The sequence below is a fragment of the Prunus persica genome, chromosome G2, assembly GCF_000346465.2.
Source record: "Prunus persica cultivar Lovell chromosome G2, Prunus_persica_NCBIv2, whole genome shotgun sequence".
Classification (NCBI taxonomy): Eukaryota; Viridiplantae; Streptophyta; class Magnoliopsida; order Rosales; family Rosaceae; genus Prunus; species Prunus persica.
The window spans coordinates 29,681,946-29,701,526 of record NC_034010.1 but is presented as its reverse complement, the minus strand read 5'-3'; the positions used below and the strand labels follow the sequence as shown (position 1 = coordinate 29,701,526).

At 38.7% G+C, this 19,581-nt stretch overlaps 5 protein-coding genes, 1 long non-coding RNA gene and 3 other non-coding genes across 10 annotated transcripts; 6 read left to right on the top strand and 3 right to left on the bottom strand.

The window, feature by feature from the left end:
• LOC18785952 (auxin-responsive protein SAUR32) lies at positions 222–1,360 on the bottom strand. The gene has a single exon (XM_007218529.2). It carries the CDS (start codon positions 867–869, stop codon positions 477–479), a length of 393 nt encoding a protein of 130 aa, XP_007218591.1. The 5' UTR covers positions 870–1,360; the 3' UTR covers positions 222–476.
• On the top strand, positions 2,374–5,663 carry LOC109947454 (high mobility group nucleosome-binding domain-containing protein 5-like). Its single transcript, XM_020557464.1, has 2 exons — positions 2,374–2,449; positions 4,741–5,663. Exons 1-2 carry the CDS (start codon positions 2,374–2,376, stop codon positions 5,661–5,663), a joined length of 999 nt encoding a protein of 332 aa, XP_020413053.1.
• Positions 7,622–9,881, bottom strand: LOC109947085. The gene is made up of 2 exons (XR_002270078.1): positions 9,792–9,881; positions 7,622–9,647 (listed from the first exon to the last, which is right to left on the bottom strand). It is a non-coding gene; the product is annotated as an uncharacterized LOC109947085 (long non-coding RNA).
• Positions 12,463–13,809, top strand: LOC18784769 (homeobox-leucine zipper protein ATHB-12). The gene is made up of 2 exons (XM_007218307.2): positions 12,463–13,072; positions 13,174–13,809. The coding sequence occupies exons 1-2, from the start codon at positions 12,707–12,709 to the stop codon at positions 13,465–13,467; spliced, it is 660 nt and encodes a 219-aa protein (XP_007218369.1). The 5' UTR covers positions 12,463–12,706; the 3' UTR covers positions 13,468–13,809.
• Positions 14,612–14,691, top strand: TRNAL-UAG. The gene has a single exon. It is a non-coding gene; the product is annotated as a tRNA-Leu (tRNA).
• TRNAL-UAG lies at positions 14,783–14,862 on the top strand. The gene has a single exon. It is a non-coding gene; the product is annotated as a tRNA-Leu (tRNA).
• On the top strand, positions 14,954–15,033 carry TRNAL-UAG. The gene has a single exon. It is a non-coding gene; the product is annotated as a tRNA-Leu (tRNA).
• Positions 15,151–17,896, top strand: LOC18785170 (pyridoxal reductase, chloroplastic). Of its 2 annotated transcripts, XM_020556120.1 has the most exons (9): positions 15,152–15,371; positions 15,487–15,715; positions 16,091–16,184; positions 16,336–16,459; positions 16,556–16,657; positions 16,814–16,965; positions 17,061–17,154; positions 17,298–17,479; positions 17,592–17,896. In XM_020556120.1, exons 1-9 carry the CDS (start codon positions 15,246–15,248, stop codon positions 17,593–17,595), a joined length of 1,107 nt encoding a protein of 368 aa, XP_020411709.1. In that variant the 5' UTR covers positions 15,152–15,245; the 3' UTR covers positions 17,596–17,896. The 2 variants fall into 2 exon arrangements, with proteins under 2 accessions (XP_007218157.1, XP_020411709.1); XM_007218095.2 differs by lacking the exon at positions 17,592–17,896 and having other exon boundaries at positions 15,151–15,371; positions 17,298–17,483.
• Positions 17,884–19,576, bottom strand: LOC18785272 (ubiquitin-60S ribosomal protein L40). Its single transcript, XM_007218534.2, has 5 exons — positions 19,358–19,576; positions 19,139–19,225; positions 18,605–18,707; positions 18,315–18,381; positions 17,884–18,219 (listed from the first exon to the last, which is right to left on the bottom strand). Exons 1-5 carry the CDS (start codon positions 19,458–19,460, stop codon positions 18,193–18,195), a joined length of 387 nt encoding a protein of 128 aa, XP_007218596.1. The 5' UTR covers positions 19,461–19,576; the 3' UTR covers positions 17,884–18,192.

The window sequence follows — 19,581 nt, the reverse complement described above, 5'->3', positions numbered from 1 at the left end:
TGTAAGTTAATTACCCCCTAAGTTAATGGGTTTTGCGGCGAAAACGCAAATGTGAACAAAAAACAAAATATTGGTAAACTAAACACCACCACCGCAGATACAACAACATCTGATCGATGGTAAGCCTTAGCCCTATTTCTTATCTCCAACAACCAGCTTCATAGTTTTACGCATTTCACCTATCAACAACAAGAAAGAAAAAGAAACGGAAAAAGAACATGTACAAATCAAAGGCACCCAACCCAAAAGGTGATTTTCATCTTTATTGAGGCACCAAAACGAATATACCCAAAATCATACACATAAATATGATCCATTGATCTCTTTCCAAGATCATCGTAAACTCACAACCAAATACGAGTATGAAGTCCCAACGAAATAGAAAAGAACCCTAGGCGTCCTCACAACCAAACAATCAATCGAAGGAAATTAATATATGGATTGTATATTTACATAACTGCCCAACAACAATGAAATCAAACCCTAAAACACAAGACATGATGATGTTGGTGGTGCTGCTGCTGATTATGGTGGTGACGGCAGTGGACTGAAGTCTCCCTATCGATCATGCCTTGAACGGTGCGGAACTCCTCCACGTGACAAGGAATGGTGATTGGGCCCTTCTGATCAAAGCCATACTCTTCCTCGGCTTCCTTCAACAGCTGCATGAAGAGTGGGTGGTTGATGTAGATCACAGGGATCACAAACCTCTGTTGCTCCTCGCCCTGGCCCACCATGACGGCCAAACAGCCCTTTGGAATGTCTTTGGGCTCCTTGTTGTTCTTGACATGGTGATGAAGAAGGTGGGGAAAGTGAAGGTGAAAATTGAGGTGGTGGTGTTTGTTGTCCCTGTCGCCGCTAAACCCCATTTCCGATCACAAGAATATTGATTACGTACCCAGAAACCAAAAATACCCTAGCTAATAGAGTCTAGTGGAAAAATTAAAGAAAGACTAACAGAAGTGAATTTTCTTGGTGGGTTATAAAAAGATGAAAGAAAAAGGCCAAGGATCAGAAGCAGAGATTGCAAGATTGAAGAGGGTGAGGGCGGAGTCGGTTAGAGATCTTGGAATATTGCTCATGATAGATGAATATCAGATTCAACAACCCACATATATGAGATGATGAACAATAGAAAAAGATAAAGTGAGAGGTTTTTGGAGAGGGCGAGCTTGCTATTTATATAAGGCTTAAAGGCGTGGAGGTTGTATGTGGGTGACGATGTTTCTAGGGTTTGCTTACCTTATACACAAAGGTTCCTTCTCACCTAGCCTCTTCCAGAGACGAAAAATGAAAAAAGAGTCACGTCTAAATGGGCTGTGGGTTCCGAATTATGACTTTATGACTTTATGAGAGAGAGAGAGAGAGAGAGAGAGAGAGAGAGAGAGATCATCGCCGTCCAAGATATATATATATATATGGTTTGCGAAGCTCTCTCGGAGGTTTTCACAGCTGGAAAAACTTACAAGACGTTACAAATATTGGGACTTAATTTGACTTTTTTGTTTTTGGTTTCCAAAACTAGAATTCCTACGCCTGCTAAAAGGCTAAAAAAAGGACTATTGGCACTCCCACAATTCATAGTTAGTTTCCAAATTAATTTGTTTCTTTCAAAACTTATCATCTCACTCGTATTTCACAATTACTACTGTTAATACTTATAGCTAATATTAATCAACACGTTAACAGACATTATCTTTAATAGGGATATTTTGGGAAATAAAATAAAAGCTGGATTCTAAATAATCTCATCATATCAAACGTCATTTTTTAATTTATAGTATTGAATCTATTGATAAATATACAGTCAGAAATAACCTGGAAATAGAAGAATTTCAACCGTGCATAGAAAAACATCACCAAGAAAAATCAAAGAATTCAATCTTGCGAAGCAGGTAAGCCACGTGGATGACGACGAGTAGCAAACGCTTCTCTGGCAAAGCAAATTTGCGGGGTCCTTTTCGGCTACATGGGACCGACGACAATGAGGTGTCACGTGAGCGTCTCACATGCCTCCAACATGTCACAATTCTCCATTGTTTACATCAGGGACAGGGAGCGTCACGTCAGCTTCTTATTATTAATTTTTAATTTGTCAACAATTGCTTGCTTGTATATTTGTTCTCTGGAAATTATCCTTTATTTGTGAATTGTACCCCTAATAAAATTATGAAAATGCAAATGAGGGTTACCCTTGACTAAGTCGATGCGTCCGCGAGCTCGTTAAATCACCTTCCCGTGCATTAAAATAGTTAAAATATCGCTTTGTTAAAATAAAAATAAAAACACACATTCATAGCATAGAGATAGAGTAGTGAAAAAGGAAAAAAGCAAATCTACCCAAAGTTTTTCAAGTGCTACTAGTACCCCCACATGGGGCCCAGCCCCAGCCTCAATCTAGGAGCGGATTCTGTGCCAGATATTACTGCAAAAATTGCTGTGAAGGAAGGTATTGTGATGACTTTGTGGAGTGTGACATTGCCCAGAAAGATGCATGGGCTCCTAATATCTTGGCCCTTGTTATTTGGAAAATTTTGTTTAATCACACAACTAACAAAAGCATGCGATTGATTGATGCACAAGTTTCCTGAACGGGGAATCCTGAACCGTGCGATCAAGATGGCGAGATTATTACGTCAGTTTTGAATATTAGGTTGATGCATGGGATTCTAACTTGAAAGAAGAACTTTTGAGATATAGCCGTTGAATAATGACCCACAAAATGGGAATGGTTAGCTAGCTGTGGCCCTGTGGCCCGGTGGGTGTGGTTCCTTTCTTCTTTTGTTTATTTATTTATTTTAGGTCAAAAGACTCACGAAAGGAAGGAAAGTTGATTGTGTCTGTCGACAGAGCATCTATGGAAACAGAATTGAGTAGGCCTTTTGCTTTTTCTCTCTCTCCTTTCTTCTTTTGTTTGCTTGGCACTGGCAGCCTGCCTCTCTCTCCAACTTCTTAGATACACAATGTCCTTCCAAGAATACGGCAACGTTTTCAAAATGCAACTAGTTTTTCAGAAAAAGGAAATTGTCTGATCGGGATTTTTGAAAATGACAGGTAATAAGATTGGTTTTGGGGTAATTATGATATATAAAAAATTATGTATTAATAAGAAAAGTTTATTTGTTTCCTTGTCTGCCAATGAGTATTTTTCATAATTAAATGCCATCTACCTTGATTATAACAGGCAACCAATTTGGGTTTTCAGACCATTTGATTTTCAGGTGGGTGGTGGTCCTTCGGAGTTGGGGGGACCATTTGATTTTCAGGTGGGTTTTCAGACCAAATATATATATATATATATATATATATATCAGTCCCGATCTCTTGGACCACAGGAGTCCAAGAGATTGTGGTCACCCACCGTTGGATATTAATTCAATGGTTCAAAAAAATTTCTTAAAAGGAGTGCAAGAGTGAGTGAATCGTTAAATTTATATCCAACGGTGAGTGACCACAAATCTCTTGGACACCTGTAGTCCAAGAGATCAGGACTGATATATATATATGTTTTTTTGCTTTATTATGTTCATGATTCATGAATCATGAAAGATGGTCCATGGTACAAAAATATGGCTGGACATTGAAGATCAAGTAGATTTTGAGGCAGCAGTCTAAACCCCATTTTTTCGAGGCAGGTTGCTGCATGGTAGTTACTGGTAGGGTATCTCCAAGTTTAAATTGTTGGGCTGGATAGCACAAAGACACCACATATGGATTTGGAGAAGTCCAATCTGAGGCCAGTGGTGAAAAAAGCATCACCAGGCCCAGAAAAAGAAGAGTATTTCAATGGGCTTGAACTGGAATTCATGATGTGGAAAATAAAATATTATGAGAACAAAAAGAGAACATGCAAGTAAATTAGGGTTCATTACAAAGAAACATTTCGGTTTTGATTTTGAGTTTTAATTCTGTGTATAATTTCATAAACATTTCTTTCACATTCCTGCCACTATTATTTATTATTATATCTCCACCATTCTATATCCCTAATTTCTCCCATATATTTTCCCTCTATCTCTCTAATACGAAACTGAGAACTAAAAACGAAATGGTTACCAAACAAACTTTAAATACTCTCGGATTCATTGCAAAAGACTGATTTCAATTTTTCATATATAATAAGGACTTCCTAGACCCAAAAAAAGAAAAGACAATAAATTCAAAGAAAGTTAAAGATGATTTGCATGAATTTCAAACAATCCATTTAATTCAGTAACTCCAGTAATTCAATCTCATTATAAACAACAACAACAACAGCATCAATTGTTTTCAGATCATTCCACCCATATAACCATGACACAAAAACTGCTACGTTTCCGGAGTGCCAATCTAACACACACACACACATATATATATATATATATAAAATAAAACATTGGAATAAGAACAAGCATGAAAACTTGAAGGATAAAAGGGTATCGCACGTGATTTTTTCTCATTTCATCATCACAGTTTGCAGTAATTTAGCCAAAAAAGAAGAATGAAAAGAAAAAATCTATATAAAATCTAGAGGGGAAGAAAGGAAAACATCAAACATACGCACTAGCTTCACATTTTCCTCCCTTGCAATTGCTTCCTTCCATGTTGTGTACTTACCCGAAAAAGGAAAAAAATTTATTGCATGGTGACAAGTGACCGAAAGGCCCTCATAATTCTAACTAGAACATCATCTTCTTCTTCGTCGATCGTAACCGTACGTTGAGGAATATCCAATGATGAATCATTAGTTCCCTTAATCAGACGGCACACTTATCTCCACTATCCGCGACCTCCGCCGGTTTTTTCTCCCTATTCCACCGGCAAGCATCTCCTCCGGCCGCCAAGGAGTCACCGATGGGTTTAATGACCAAAATGCCCTCCCCCACCGCGGCGCATGTGAGCGTGGCGAGAAACGCAACGAAGGAGACTGCGGCGAAGGCCGGGTGGTCCGGCTTCCAAAAATTGCTCAGCCCCATGAAAATGATCTGCAGCGGCAACGGCACCAGTACCGTGGCTGCCAGGGTGTAAATGCGCGTCCTCAGCCCTTTGTTGATCACCAAAGACAAAACCTTCCAGCACGAAAACAAAAACCAGAGCGAGTACGCAGCCCCAAACGAACCGAACATGATGGTGTTCAACAAAGGGTACGCGCAGGACACCATGCTGATCCCCAACTCGCTCTTGCTGACGACATAGCTCCGCACGAAAAAGTCGGGCACGGGGAGGCGGAGCTTCTGAAAGGGGTTGAAGAACAAGAAGATAACTTGGACCAGAGCCATGGGGAGACAGGTGGCGAGGACGAAGGCAATGGCCCAGAAGGCATTGGGGGTCTTTTTCTCGATGGAGACGTCGACGAGGAAGAGGAGGGTGACCAAGAAGGCGGGCTCGAAAAACCCCAGGGAGAGAGCCACATGGATTTTGCAGAAGTGGGGCTCCTCGAAGGGGGCGAGGGTGGAGAAGAAAGGGTAGAGGTAGGTGCGGCGGAGGGTGGGGATACGGAGGAGCTCGTTGAGGGACCAGAAGATGACGAAGAGGACGAGGAGGAATCGGACGGTCCAGAGGGAGTTGAAGTGTTGGAGATGGAGAGCGGTGCGGGACTTGAAGCAGAGGTGGAAGATGAAGCAGAGGGAGAGGAGGGAGAGGATGATGAGGGCGGAGATGAAGAGCAGGGTGGCAAGGTCTAAGGCGGAGTCTAGGAATGGTATTCTGGGAATGAAGAACATCGAGAGAGCGAGAGCGATTCGTTTTGATTAATTAATTAACTAATTTTTTTAATAAAAAAAATTAATTAATTAATTAATCAAAGAACTATGTCGATCTCTCTCTGATGATCGGCAATATATTTGGTTTGTAGGTACGTCCTCCTTTTGTGTGTATATATCGATGTCGAATGTATCGAAGGATGAGATCGTAGGGATATTTTTGTATATCGATATGGATATCGATATTAAAATATTGCTACCTAACCACGGCTATGGTAAAAGAGAAGCGGAGGAAGATATGATGAATACTGAGGTTGTACAAAAGTAAGGGCGGCAATATTGATGGCGGCCGTGGAGGTGAGAAAGGCGGCGGAAGGTGGTGGGACCGGAGATTATGCATGGAATGGAAATAGTAGTATTGAAATGATGATGATGTGAGTTATTGGGAATGTTGGAGGAGGAGGAGGAGGGCATTGGATGGAGGGCGGGGTACGTCGGAAAAGGAGTTGGGGAGAGAAGGGTAGAGACTTATTTTCTCTCCCCTATTCCCTACCGGCGGGAAACAGGCTGGTTGGACAGCTGCAACAAAAGGAAGAGCGATGATTTGGGGTTTAGTACTTTAGATAGAAAGACCGAGACGAGAGAGAGAGAGAGAGAGAGAGAGAGAGAGAGAGAGAGAGAGAGAGACAAGAGAGGAGAAATGTGGTGTAATGAGATGGCTCCTTCCATTTCGGGCTTTTACGGTTAAAATTTAGAAATTAGGGATTTAATTTGCACCTTGTGTAAATTAATGAGTTGTGTTTGTTTTATTTTGGTAAATGATGAGCTGTGTGTATGTAGTCTTGTGTTGACGTGATTCTCTTCTATTAATATGTCTATATATTAACTGCATTGCATTTGCAAATTGCAAATTGCATGCATGCGTCATGCAGTGCAGTCAATTTCTCAATTTACTGGCCATATATGGTTAATTAAAAACAATATTCCATTCCATGTGAGTGTTTTAGCCAATGATCTGCTTCATCACACTAATAAATAAATCTAAATCAACTTCATTTTTATATAATTTTATAATTGAAGGGCCGGCCATATATCAACTAGCTGTGGCCTGTATGATATATTATTTATTTTCAGAAAATAACAAGAAGTATAAATTTAGGTATTATCATAGGATTTGACACCCCACACTAGATATTCTAGGATTTTTGTTTATTTTTGCTGCCCTGATAATTTTTTTCTTCTTCTTTTGTGATCTCCAAATCTGCAGTGAAAAAAGACAGTTGATTATGAGCTCATGCCTAATAACTTAATAAGATTTATATGCATATGTAATAACGTACAGCTAGCAGCTCATGTTGTTGTACATTCACATTTCGATGGGTATAAGGTAGGTTATCGACTATTTAGAGCAAAAAAAATTATTCATAACAGGATATCATTGATTTGTTATCTTCGACTAATAACACAATGATATTCTTGTAACATGAGAATTTCTCTTCATTTAGAGGGTGATATTATAATCAAGTTGTCAAGATGCTTATTCCAAATACATTTTAAATTCATTCACCTTCCTCAAAGTGGCAAAACACACATTTTGGGATGATTAACAAAATTAATAAACTAGCTACTAATTTATATGAGTTAAAAAAATTGATTTTCTCAACCCCGATCCCCATCCCCGTCCACGTGCCCGATTTCCTATTCCCTATCCCTACCCTAATATAATCGAAGCCAAACACCAATGGTTGGCAACTCTTCTCGTGAAATGGTCACTACATTTATTATTGTATTGCATACTCACAGGTAATGGAGAGCAAAGCAACTAAACCTACTGCATTTGGTCGGTTGGTCTGGTGTGCAACGTTGCCAGCCATCCTTAAAAAACAACTTAGCAATTTACCTTTACACTAATGAAAGCAGCAAAGAAATTGCTTTTGCTGATCCCAAAACAAGTCCAATTGTTAATTTCTGGTAATCTTGTACATTTGGCTTTGTAAAAATTAAAAATTCTTTTATATATTTAGCGGAATGAATTGAGAGTGATTTTAGATGAGACAAAAAACACTTCTTGCAGAATCACTTCTCTATGAAGAAGTACATAAGAGGTAATTCTCCTCATAAATAAACAAGCGAGTCTTGAAGTGTTAAGGCATGATGCTTCATCGTCTTCACTGCAGGTGGCAATATAAAACCTGCATAACATTTCCAGAGTGATCGCTTTCTGTTCCACCTAATGAAAATAAAAGTCGTCTTCTTCTTTTTTTGTTCTGTCCTTTGTCTCGCACATTGCACATTGCACAATATTGCACATTGCACACCTGCAACCCACTACTCTCACCATATAATATATAATATATAAAATGTACCAAATGTTTATTTTACTAATCACGTGGCCCTCCCTGCCATTAAACAGTACTAAGTAGTATATATATATATATATGACAAAATGAGAATGTGCATACATGATCCAAGGCAAAGCCATATCCCAACTCACAATAATTAAGTAAATGTGGACATGGAAATTAAAAATGCAAAAACCGGCATTCTCAGAATTGGAGGCAATATAAGCTCATGCCAATCTATATCTGTATCTGTAACAAAAGGGGGGGATGTCTTCGATTCAAACAGATCATAAGGAAAAAAACTAAATGGTGTGATCATGCTGTATTCAAGCTGAACCTCAAACCCCTCCTCCCCTCCATACATTACAGACACATGAACACACACGTATATAACATAGATAAGTATATATGTAGAGGATATAGATGGCATTGTCAAGAAAAAACACTGAAACGAAAAGAAAGATTTCGAAAAGACATGAAAGAAAGATGATGCCCCTCTTTTACAAAAGGAAACGGTATCACAATAAAAAAGAATCGACAGAATATATGTCCGCACTGCGAGTGTGGATATATCTTTACGGCAACTCCATCCAAGTCTTTTCCAATAAAAGTCTCAAAACATTGGAGTTAAACAAATAATATATTGACATCAATACATTAGTAAAGCTGCTGAAAGGGGATGGAGATCAATATCATACTTATACTGTGATACAGCTCTGCAACTCCATCCCACCCCCCCACTACCACTACCACTACCACCAAGTATAAACTGCTGAAATCATTATTTAATTAACAAACAATTAGCTTAATCTTAGCGAACCAATTAGCTTAATGTTTTTGAATGGATCGATATTATCCAAGAGATGAAACCCCAAAATTTGTTTGCTCTTAACAAACCCTAGGGAGGTTTGAGAAGAAAACGAAAAGTAATCATGAGATCTATTATTTATTAATAAAAAAAGAAACAAAAAAGAGCAAGGAGGTTTAACCCTAGATAGCTAACACCAAAGACAATATCAGACAGATTGGAAAACCTAGGGTTGTCAAGAGAAAACTCTATCCAATGATGAACCAAAAAAGTAAAAGACAGACAGAAATTCACATCCAAATGTGGAAAACATGAAATTTATAGTGAAAACATGAATCATAAGTCAAAAGCAAATGATTAATGTTTTTTCTTTTCCAGACCCTATACATATATCATTACACCAATCTGCTAGTTGATCAACATCTCAAATTAGAAACAGTTTTGGGATTAGTCAAACCCACCTGGAGATCGATGGATCCGCCACACGCAGTAGATCGGAATACCAATATTGGCGAAAATAATCAAGAACACTGCTGTGTTGGCAAATTAGATGAAAGCAGTGAATTGAGGGGAATGAAGCCTGGTCCGAGGACACTAACATACACAGTCCCTGAGCGTCTGTACGTAGAACGTAAATTCTGATCAAAGATCGGTATGGATTGAAATTTGGAAGGAACCAAGATTGGTGGCCTCGTGCCAGACAACATTCCCCTCAAAAGGACATGCTTCCTTTACATAAACTCCAATTCATCGTCATCGTCATCATCATCATCTCATCAATCTGCAACTCGGCTCTTGTCCAGGGTTGTTCTTCATCTGTTGTGTTAATCCAAACCAAAGAGGCAAAGGGTAAATAAAGCATATTTCTTGTATGGAATGAAATAGGTTAACTATAAATTATATTGGGGTTTGTGTGGTACGTCATATATAAATAAATATATAATCATTTGGTTTACTTACTTTACGAGAAAGAAAAGAAAAAAGAAGGGCTGCATAGACAGAGAGAGAGAGAGACAGTGCATGGGTCCGGTACTAGTCGATCGTGTTGATTTCTGGAACCAGCTGTAGGGTTAGGGTGGGCTGCTTTTGTCGCTCACACTAATGTTTATATAGGCGCACACTTAACACTCACTTACCCTATTATTAATATCTGATTAATTTAACAACAGAGTCAACGTCTACCGTTGGATCTGGATCCTTATTATTTATGACTATCATCTTTGATTTCCACAGTCATATATTATCTTATTAAAAAGAATAAAAAGAAAGAGAATTAGTAGTGTAGGGCAGTGCATGGTATATTTTAGTGGATATGTTAGATTGTGAAATCATTGTAGGTAGTCATGACTTACATATAGTGGCCAAGTATGTTATTGAATCATAGCATTCTAATTCTTTTAAGGCTAGTTTCGCATTAATGTGCTATGAAAATAATCGTTGTTAAATTTGCTGTGAGAGAAAATAGTTTATAAAATTCATTAAAACACAATGCCTTCTTAAATCTGATTGAAGTATAATTAGAAAATGAAAGTAGCTCATTAGTTGCTTTCTCTTATTATTGTTTTCCACAATAATTTTTAACAATAAGTGATTTCCTCATAGGTTACCAAACAGGTTGAGCTTCCCAATTTTTTTTATAAAGAAAAAAACTTATCACCCCAAAAAATCAATGCAAAACGGACACAAAGTCTATCTCTTTGAAAAAAAAATTTTAAAAAAAAATCTGTCTCTCTAGTCTTCTCTCTAGTTGGGCTAACACACCAAAAGCATCAGAGGCCAATTTATAATATTCGGCCGAAAATGGGACGAAAAACAAATAAGGTTGAAATGATAGTGGGTTGGTCTAATGGGCATTTGATATTGGGCTCGTTTATTATTCTTTGATCCATTAGGATAGTAGCAGTATATCTTTGCTCTTTCTGGGTTTTGCTAAATTGCAAGTTTCCCTCTGTTTAGTGTTTGCCTTTCAGCAATTTTCTTTTGTCAGATTGGAATTTGAAGATAATAATAATAATCAAAGAACATAAAAATGGATTAGAGAAGCACACAAGAAGTGACTGTAGAGATATTTTGAGCTTAAGGGACAACGTAAGGAATCAAAAACTTAAATGTCAACCTACGGTGACCAAGGAAGAGTGAATTGGTGATGTTGAAACTTGAAACCATACAACAACGACAGCGATTTAATCCCTTCTTCCTAATGATTGGACAACCACACAAGTCACTCCAGATTTTTAGGCACCAAAATTTTGCCTGCTAGTTGTCGTCGGCAGAGGCAGACATTTGGCACGAATCGTTTTCTAAAACGTGTCATTATAAAGCACCTAAACACCAAGCCAAGACCAGCATGAATTTGGTAAGGTTATCCACACACACATACCACATCAGAGACTTACCCGAACGAAAAGAAGAAAATATGGGTAATCATGGTCGTTTAAGACAAACTATTGGGTCGTTTTCACAGGCAGAGTTTGGGTAGGAGAGAATGCTTTAATCTTTATTATGCTTATCTTATCAGGCCTCACTCACACGAAACGAAATGCAGCCAGCCAAGCCAAGTATCCTGGACAACAAACTTCTTGTCCCAACATGTTCAATACTCAGACGACATGAATGAACCGCTAGTTCGGCCTATGGAAATTAGGGTTCTTCTGCTTACTTGTTTTATTTGGAAATTTGGAACCAAATTAATGCATAAACTCTCACACACTTTGATTTCAAATTAAAGGGGTACCGTGGCGTGCAAGCGTGGCCTAATCCCACAAGCCACGCAGGCAGGCAGGCATCTCTCAACCTCACAGTTTGATTCATGAATGAATGAGCTGAGAGCACGTCAGAGTAGGGTTTTAGATGACAGCACAGCACACCAACCATGAATGAAACTGCATAAAAACCAAGTCACCCCAAATCAGTCAAGTAAATGACAACAATAGTGAACAAGCCCTGAAAAAGATTGGACCTAAGAATTGACCCATCAACTTGTACTGGATCAAGCTAAAGACGAGAGACCAAATTGCAATAAATAAATAAAATATAACACTAGAAACCAAACTGGAGAGTGAGGTCACTTTGTGCAAAGCCCCACTTGTATGATTGGCTTGAAATGAAAAAAAGCCATTGCCTTTTTCCTATGATTTAACTTGACAATTGAGCATTTCGTTTGTCGATATTAGGCGACGCAAATTGATCCTCATCCGCTGCGTAAGTAGTCATGATGGTTTGTTGTTCATCTAAATTAAAGTAAAACCTATATCATGACAAAAGTGCGACCATCAATTCTACATACGATGACAAATTTCTTGTATAATACATGGTACGTATTATTTTTGGTTTTTATACAGATAGTATGATTACTTTACAAATACTATAATTTGCAAATTTAACGTTACACTCAACTCAGGAGTCAAGAAAGTGGCATGAATTGTCAAAAAAGAAAGTTGACACCTAAGCTAAACTAAGCGGCTAGCTCATCATCAGGTTCAAGTTTCTTCTTTTCAAACACTATTTGTATTGTATGTACTTTTATTATTATCCACCCAAGAGAAGCACACAAGCCAAATTGTATGCAAGTCTTTGTCTTTGTTGTAGAGATGGGAAAGAAAGAAGATAAGAGAGGTCCACAAGGCATGAAATGGAGAGTGGCTTACGTTTGCTAACACCATTGGTTAGGATAATCCATCAATCAACACTTCCAATTACCAGAAAGCAACCGCGTGGCTGAGAAGATACTTTCTTCAATCTTCTTAACTATATATTCTACAAGCTACCATTATTGCCAAGATTCTAAAAGCACCTTCATCTACAATTAGCAATATCTTATTCTTCCCTTCATTATTATTTATTTCTCACAGCAACACACAGAACCAAGATAATATATGGAGAAGACAGAGTGCTCTGAAGCAGAAAACTTTGGTTCTGTGACCACTAGCCTAGAACCACAGGCTACTGCCAAGAGGAAGAAAAACAAGAGCAAAAACCAGAGGAGGTTTAGCGATGAGCAAATCGGGTTGTTAGAGTCCATATTCGAAGCGGACTCAAAGCTCGAGCCAAGGAGGAAGGTGCAGGTTGCAAGAGAGCTTGGGCTGCAGCCTCGCCAGGTTGCCATATGGTTTCAGAACAGAAGAGCTAGATGGAAGTCGAAGCAAATAGAGCAAGACTTCAGAACACTCAGGGCTGATTATGACAACTTAGCATCACGTTTTGAATCTTTAAAGGAGGAGAAGCAGTCCTTGCTTATGCAGGTATACTTTTACTTTTAACTTGTAATAATAATTTGAAAATGCATTCTAAACTTGTAGCTAGCTAGGCAGTCAAATTAAACATGTTGTTTGCTTTTGAACAGATGCAGAAGCTAAATGAAGTTGTGGGAAAACCTAGTCAAGGGTTGGAAGGAAACATCATGGCTGATGGCTCGAGACTAGATGAGGAATTAGAGCCGAGAGGAGTGATACAGTCACACAAGAACAATACAAGCAATGATGTTGGGTGCCATGGAGACGAAATACATGAGCTTCTGAGCGTGGCTCATGTGGATGCCTCCTCTTTGTCACCTCAAGATTGGCATAGATTTGATCCAAGCATCCTGTTCGATCCGTCGCGTTTTACTAGTTCACACTGGTTAAATTTCTGGACTTGAAGATTGGATGTAAATTGTAAATTAGTTTGAAGATTTTTCCTCTGATGTATTGAGCATGAGTGAGGTATATATATGAATGGATTCAGCAAAGCTATTGATTAAGGTCAATTAACATCTTCTACTGATTTGGCCAGAAAGATAGAGACATAACTCAAGACAGACAGGCCTTGAGAGCAATTAAAGAACATGACAACATACAGTTGTTCTTGTTTGGACAACTTGAGAAGAAGCAAGTTTAAGCCTTGTCCTTGTCCATGCATGGATGTATGTGTTTGTGTGTGTTGCACTTGCAGCAGGACCATGAGCTTGTTGAAATATGACATCAAGCATCAAATTGATCAAGAGTGTGATGAATTATTGCATGAAACAATAAAGCAGTTGAAATTATTTCCACACAAACTAATCTATTCTTCTCACCATGTTTTGAACTGTGGCTTGAAATTGATATCAGGCCACCACTAGAAAATTAATACAAGTTAGAGCATCCATAGTGGGGGGTGTATTTTCGGGGGTGTAAAGCCACTTTTACATCCCCTTTACATCTTCGAGGGTTGTAAATGTGGTTTTTCCTCCAATAGGGAAGATGTAAATCTAAAGAAGTATAATTAATTTTGCTCACTTTTATCCACCTTTTCTCATGTAGGCCTCACCTACATGGGATGTAAAAAAAGATGTACATGTGTATCTAAATTTGCATCTCACAGTTGTGATGCAAATTTATAATCATTTATACCTCTTCATTGCAGGTGATTCCAATCACAAATAGTGTATATTTAACATACATCTCATTATACAACCTTTACTAGAGATGCTCTTAGAAACAGAGATATGCATCGATTGAAGGTTTTTATTAGTGGGTCTATCCTTTTTGTATTATATGGGATTTCATTCACAACGAAAAATATTAAACAAATCCTTCAATTTGGCGCCAGATGTTAAGAAAGGTAACTACCATAACTTGAAAGCAAAACGAGTTTTTTAGCCACACTCAAGCAACAAGGCCAATATTTTATCATGTGTTTCATATCTATACTGCACTGCACATAAGCCCAACATAACAAGGAGACAGAAGCTGACAGCCTGAGACAATAAAATATCACAATTTTCCTTTATAAATCTGTACTCGGCAAAGTTACAACCATCGGACAGTTTGGCCGAGTGGTCTAAGGCGCCAGATTTAGGCTCTGGTCCGAAAGGGCGTGGGTTCAAATCCCACAGCTGTCAACAGATTAATTATTTTCCTTTTTTATTTTGTTGGTCCACATCTTCTTTTGATCAAAACTATATATGCTGCAGGCGGAACCTCTACCAACAAGACAGTTTGGCCGAGTGGTCTAAGGCGCCAGATTTAGGCTCTGGTCCGAAAGGGCGTGGGTTCAAATCCCACAGCTGTCAACAGATTAATTATTTTCCTTTTTTATTTTGTTGGTCCACATCTTCTTTTGACCAAAACTATATATGCTGCAGGCGGACCCTCTACCAACAAGACAGTTTGGCCGAGTGGTCTAAGGCGCCAGATTTAGGCTCTGGTCCGAAAGGGCGTGGGTTCAAATCCCACAGCTGTCAACATCAAACAATTTTTTTAATTTATATTGCCACATGTTTATTTTGGGCTTTGCCATGCGGGCCCATTATATTATATAACCCACTTGCAGCCCATCACTAATTCAATATCCCAATTCCTGACCACATACTCACTGACATGACAAACTCTTCTTCCTCAATTGTCTTCCCAAAGTGACACAATTGAGCAAGAAAGGAGAAAGACAGGGAAATCAATGGCTTACTTAACCTTAAAAGCTGCAGCCTATTTCAGCCCTTCAATCAGCTCTTCAAGTGAGACTTACCTCCCTTTTTCACCCTCCAAGCTCCTCAAGCTCCCTCCCTTCTGGCCATGGGAAAAGGTAACAACAATTTCTCTCTCACTTCTCTCATTCTGCACTATACTGTCATGTACAAATGTATGCATAAAAAAGCATGTTTCAGCGTCATCAGTTATAACTTATGTATAGTGAGCAGGTGAAGGTGGGTCCGCTGAGTGTGTCTCCAATGGGGTTTGGCACTTGGGCATGGGGCAACCAACTTCTCTGGGGGTACCAGGAATCAATGGACAATGAGCTTCAACAGACTTTCAGTCTGGCTGTGGACAATGGCATCAACCTTTTTGACACTGCGGACTCCTATGGCACCGGCAGGTTGAATGGAAAGAGTGAAAAACTACTTGGAAAGTTCATCCGAGAGTATCAAGGTCTGATTTTCTTTTCAAGTTTTTTACTTTATTTTTCTCGTATAACCCATATGTTGGATAGATGATGAATGATAAAATGTCCACAAGGAAGGTGGTTTAATTCGTAAAGCTATTAAGATATAAGAACAAAACTGGTTGAGTTTTGCTGCATTGCCCCCATCACTTGGAGTTTTAAAATGCTGCACAATATGTCCTGTGGTTGATTGATGCTGAGTCCAATTTCTCTACAATTACAAGATGGAATTCGATTCATGCGTAAACCCACTTAATATAATCGGTAATCTACGTGTTTGATGCAGAGATAATATGATAATATTTTCTTAATTTGATGATGAACTTGTGCGTGTCTAATCTGTTAAATAACTATCTCTTCAGGGCAAAAGAGGCTGCAGAAGGACATTGTAATTGCTACCAAGTTTGCAGCCTATCCTTGGCGCCTAACACCGGGGCAGTTTTTGAATGCTTGCAAGTATGCTTTTCTCCTTGTGCTTCTCTCCTCTGCTTCCCCAACTCTACTAGAATGCTGTTGCACCTTCCCCACTTTTAATTAATTTGTTAATCCAAACAGCTCACTAGCTACCTTCAGCTAATCAGGCTATGAACAAATATTGCTTTTCCAGTGCCTCGATAGATCGTATGCAGATTGAACAAATTGGAATAGGACAATTACATTGGTCAACTGCAAATTATGCTCCTTTGCAAGAAAAAGCTCTTTGGGATGGGTTGGTTGCAATGCATGACAAGGTAAGCACAAGACGCACAGCATAAAATTATGTAAAATTCCTTGTGGCTTCAAGATTGAGCACAAAATGATCAACTCATAGAGATGGTACCATGTAGGGTTTAGTTCGAGCTGTTGGGGTCAGCAACTATGGACCGAAGCAGCTTGTGAAGATCTACGATTACCTCAAAACCCGGGGAGTCCCCTTATGCACAGCTCAGGTAGTGTGCCCTTGTTTGTTGATGATATGAAACTAATCGGGTTCTATTTCACTGTGAAAAAATGGCGCTCAAGTGGAATCAGCACTGCTTTTAGTAGTAAAACTATTGCACATGCCGTGCGCTGAAACACTTGATCTTATATTTAGCCGATTCTAGGTGCAATTTTCTTTGTTAAGCGTGGGAGAAGATCAGCTGGAGATCAAGAATATATGTGATTCTCTTGGTATCCGCCTGATTGCTTATAGTCCTTTAGGACTTGGAATGCTTACTGGGAAATATACACCCTCTAATCTTCCGCGTGGCCCTCGGTACGTGGTTTCTTCATTTATCCTTTTCAATATGGTAGGTAGACAGAGTGTGAAACCAGTAGACATTGTTTACAGATTAATTGGTGTTTCTGCAGGGCCTTCCTATTCAGGCAAATTCTTCCAGGACTGGACCCTTTATTCAGCTCACTTGAAGAAATTGCACAAAAAAGGAGCAAAACCATACCACAAGTAAATTCAATTTTTATTATTACATATTGGCACGCGTCCTACTTATGACACTAACATAATTTAAACGATTATACGGCCATGAATAGCTAGACAGGCTTTGGGCCTAATGATTTAAGTATGAATAAAAACTGTCGTGTTTGTAGGTTGCCATAAATTGGTGCATTTGCAAAGGGACCATTCCCATACCTGGAGTGAAGACAGTGAAACAAGCAGAAGAAAATTTGGGTGCTTTGGGTTGGCGCCTGAGTTCCCAAGAGTTGCTCCAGTTAGAATATGCGGCACGGGAGTCACCTCAAAAAATGATCCAAAACATTTTCCAAACAAGGTGAATCCGATTGTTATGTTTGTTTCTTGGAGCAGGGAAAATAGAATGATGCTAATCACCAGATTATATTTAACACTATTGCGTCTGCGTTCTTTTTCTCCTCCGTGAACAGATGAATTTGGACAAGAAGCTTTGGCAAGTTGTTGTGTTGAAACTTAAAACATGGAATACACGGGAGAAATGAAATTGAAAGTGCCCTTAACAAGATCAGAATGTGAAGAATAAGTGGGGAAAGTAAGCAGGAATGAGACTACTTATTTGCTTTTGGTGTAAAGAAGCTGGGAAAACGAACATTACTCAACAAATAATCACAACTGGTCATATTGGAAAGAGTATCCCTAACTAAGCCTTGTCTTGTATGCTAGAATGTACGTTCTTATTACTATTCGCAGTAATCACGGTCATATCCAAATTATATATGGATTGTGGAAGTACAAATTTCATCATTCCTGTTACAAAAATAACACACAAAAATAAAAGTATGCGATATGGAAAGGCTCAAACTTAATGAATGCCATTCTTCAAAAAGGTTCAAACCATGGCGAAATAAAACATAGGAAACTAGAAATCCCAAAACAAGTTAAGTTCAAACATATTGATGTTTCTAAATTTTCTAACAGAAAACTGTTTGAGGCTAATAGAGTTTCAAAAGAAACAGCCAATAACCTAAATGACCTAATAAAACACGATATACTGCTGGCACGATCCACAGTCTACTTGACCTTCTTCTTTGGCCTCAACTGCATTCATACAGAAAATAACACAAATAAAGAACAAAACTACTAAAAATAAGGTACTGAGAAAAGTAACAGGATCATTCTCCTATATAAAATACCTGGTTGCTGTGTCCACACTTCTTTTTCCTGCAGTTGACAGCACGAGGGTGCAAGCGTGCATAACACCTGTTCATAAGCATTCATACAATAATGTCAAAGAAGTTCTGTGTGTGGAAAAAGTAAGGAATTTAATGAGGAAATTGAAGTAAACCTAGTTAAAAGAAAAACATTTTCAGTGGGCTTAAATACATAAAACAACCAGATGACTTCAATGGAACTTGACAAACAAAAGAAAACCGTGTAAAGATTAATCAAACATTTTACAAGTAACATAAAGGTGGAAACTCACTTGCGGCATATCATCTTATCTTGGTTGTATTTCCTAGCCAATGCCATGAGAGACGGCTCAATAATCCCACCACGGAGCCTCAGAACCAAATGCAAAGTTGATTCTGAAAAATATTAAAGCAACATAAATTTCAGGCAACCTACAAATAAACAGAAAGCATAAATGCTCAAGTATTAACACCACAAAACTGCCTGCAACACAAATAAAGTGGGTCATCACTGGGTCCAAACCCTGCTTTGAGACCTTTGACCAAAGTTGGAATAAATTGACTACGAAAATGCTGAATTTGTAATTATCAAAATCATTTCTCATCTATCTGTACTATCAGCCAAGCATAATCCCCATAGTGACGGGAAACATAATTCAAAAACTCATTCACATTTTAAAATCAACTTGAACACTTGACAATTATACTAAGTCTTAGCGCTAATCGCATACCCTAACGATATCAATAAAGGAATGAAATGGTATCAATCCAGATAACATTTTCCTAGAGTTTCTGAGCAACCAAACAGGGGGAAATAAGAAGGTAACCTTTCTGGATATTGTAGTCGGCGAGAGTACGGCCATCCTCGAGCTGCTTCCCGGCAAAAATGAGCCTCTGCTGGTCCGGTGGAATACCTTAAAAAATAAATAATAAGAAACAAATTAGCCATTAAAAATCATCACCGTTCAATAGTACTACTTTGAATTTGAGCATGCAATTGATGATTGCAAAATGTAGAGAGAGATTAGAGAACGGGAATGGTTTACCTTCCTTGTCCTGGATCTTGGCCTTGACGTTGTCGATGGTGTCGCTGGACTCCACCTCAAGGGTGATAGTCTTCCCGGTTAGGGTTTTCACGAAGATCTGCATCTTCTCCGACTCTCTCTGTCTCTCCCTCGACGGCAACAAACCTCTGCTTCCCGTAAGCTTTCTTGTTTATATGCGACACGAAATGCGCATATTAGGGTTTTGCGACTTGGTAAAACAGAAA

What these genes read in the sequence shown, in the direction of transcription:
- LOC18785170 (XM_020556120.1), top strand. Translation starts at nt 15,246, where the DNA reads ATGGCTTACTTAACCTTAAAAGCTGCAGCCTATTTCAGCCCTTCAATC. An exon ending in GTTCATCCGAGAGTATCAAG is followed by an intron (nt 15,716 to 16,090) that starts GTCTGATTTTCT and finishes CTATCTCTTCAG; the next exon opens with GGCAAAAGAGGCTGCAGAAG. An exon ending in TGGTTGCAATGCATGACAAG is followed by an intron (nt 16,460 to 16,555) that starts GTAAGCACAAGA and finishes GGTACCATGTAG; the next exon opens with GGTTTAGTTCGAGCTGTTGG.
- LOC18784769 (XM_007218307.2), top strand. Translation starts at nt 12,707, where the DNA reads ATGGAGAAGACAGAGTGCTCTGAAGCAGAAAACTTTGGTTCTGTGACC. An exon ending in AGCAGTCCTTGCTTATGCAG is followed by an intron (nt 13,073 to 13,173) that starts GTATACTTTTAC and finishes GCTTTTGAACAG; the next exon opens with ATGCAGAAGCTAAATGAAGT.
- LOC18785952 (XM_007218529.2), bottom strand. Translation starts at nt 869, where the DNA reads ATGGGGTTTAGCGGCGACAGGGACAACAAACACCACCACCTCAATTTT.
- LOC109947454 (XM_020557464.1), top strand. Translation starts at nt 2,374, where the DNA reads ATGGGGCCCAGCCCCAGCCTCAATCTAGGAGCGGATTCTGTGCCAGAT. An exon ending in AAAAATTGCTGTGAAGGAAG is followed by an intron (nt 2,450 to 4,740) that starts GTATTGTGATGA and finishes TCCCTTAATCAG; the next exon opens with ACGGCACACTTATCTCCACT.
- LOC18785272 (XM_007218534.2), bottom strand. Translation starts at nt 19,460, where the DNA reads ATGCAGATCTTCGTGAAAACCCTAACCGGGAAGACTATCACCCTTGAG. An exon ending in GATAAGATGATATGCCGCAA is followed by an intron (nt 18,382 to 18,604) that starts GTGAGTTTCCAC and finishes GCTTATGAACAG; the next exon opens with GTGTTATGCACGCTTGCACC. An exon ending in AGTGTGGACACAGCAACCAG is followed by an intron (nt 18,220 to 18,314) that starts GTATTTTATATA and finishes GTATGAATGCAG; the next exon opens with TTGAGGCCAAAGAAGAAGGT.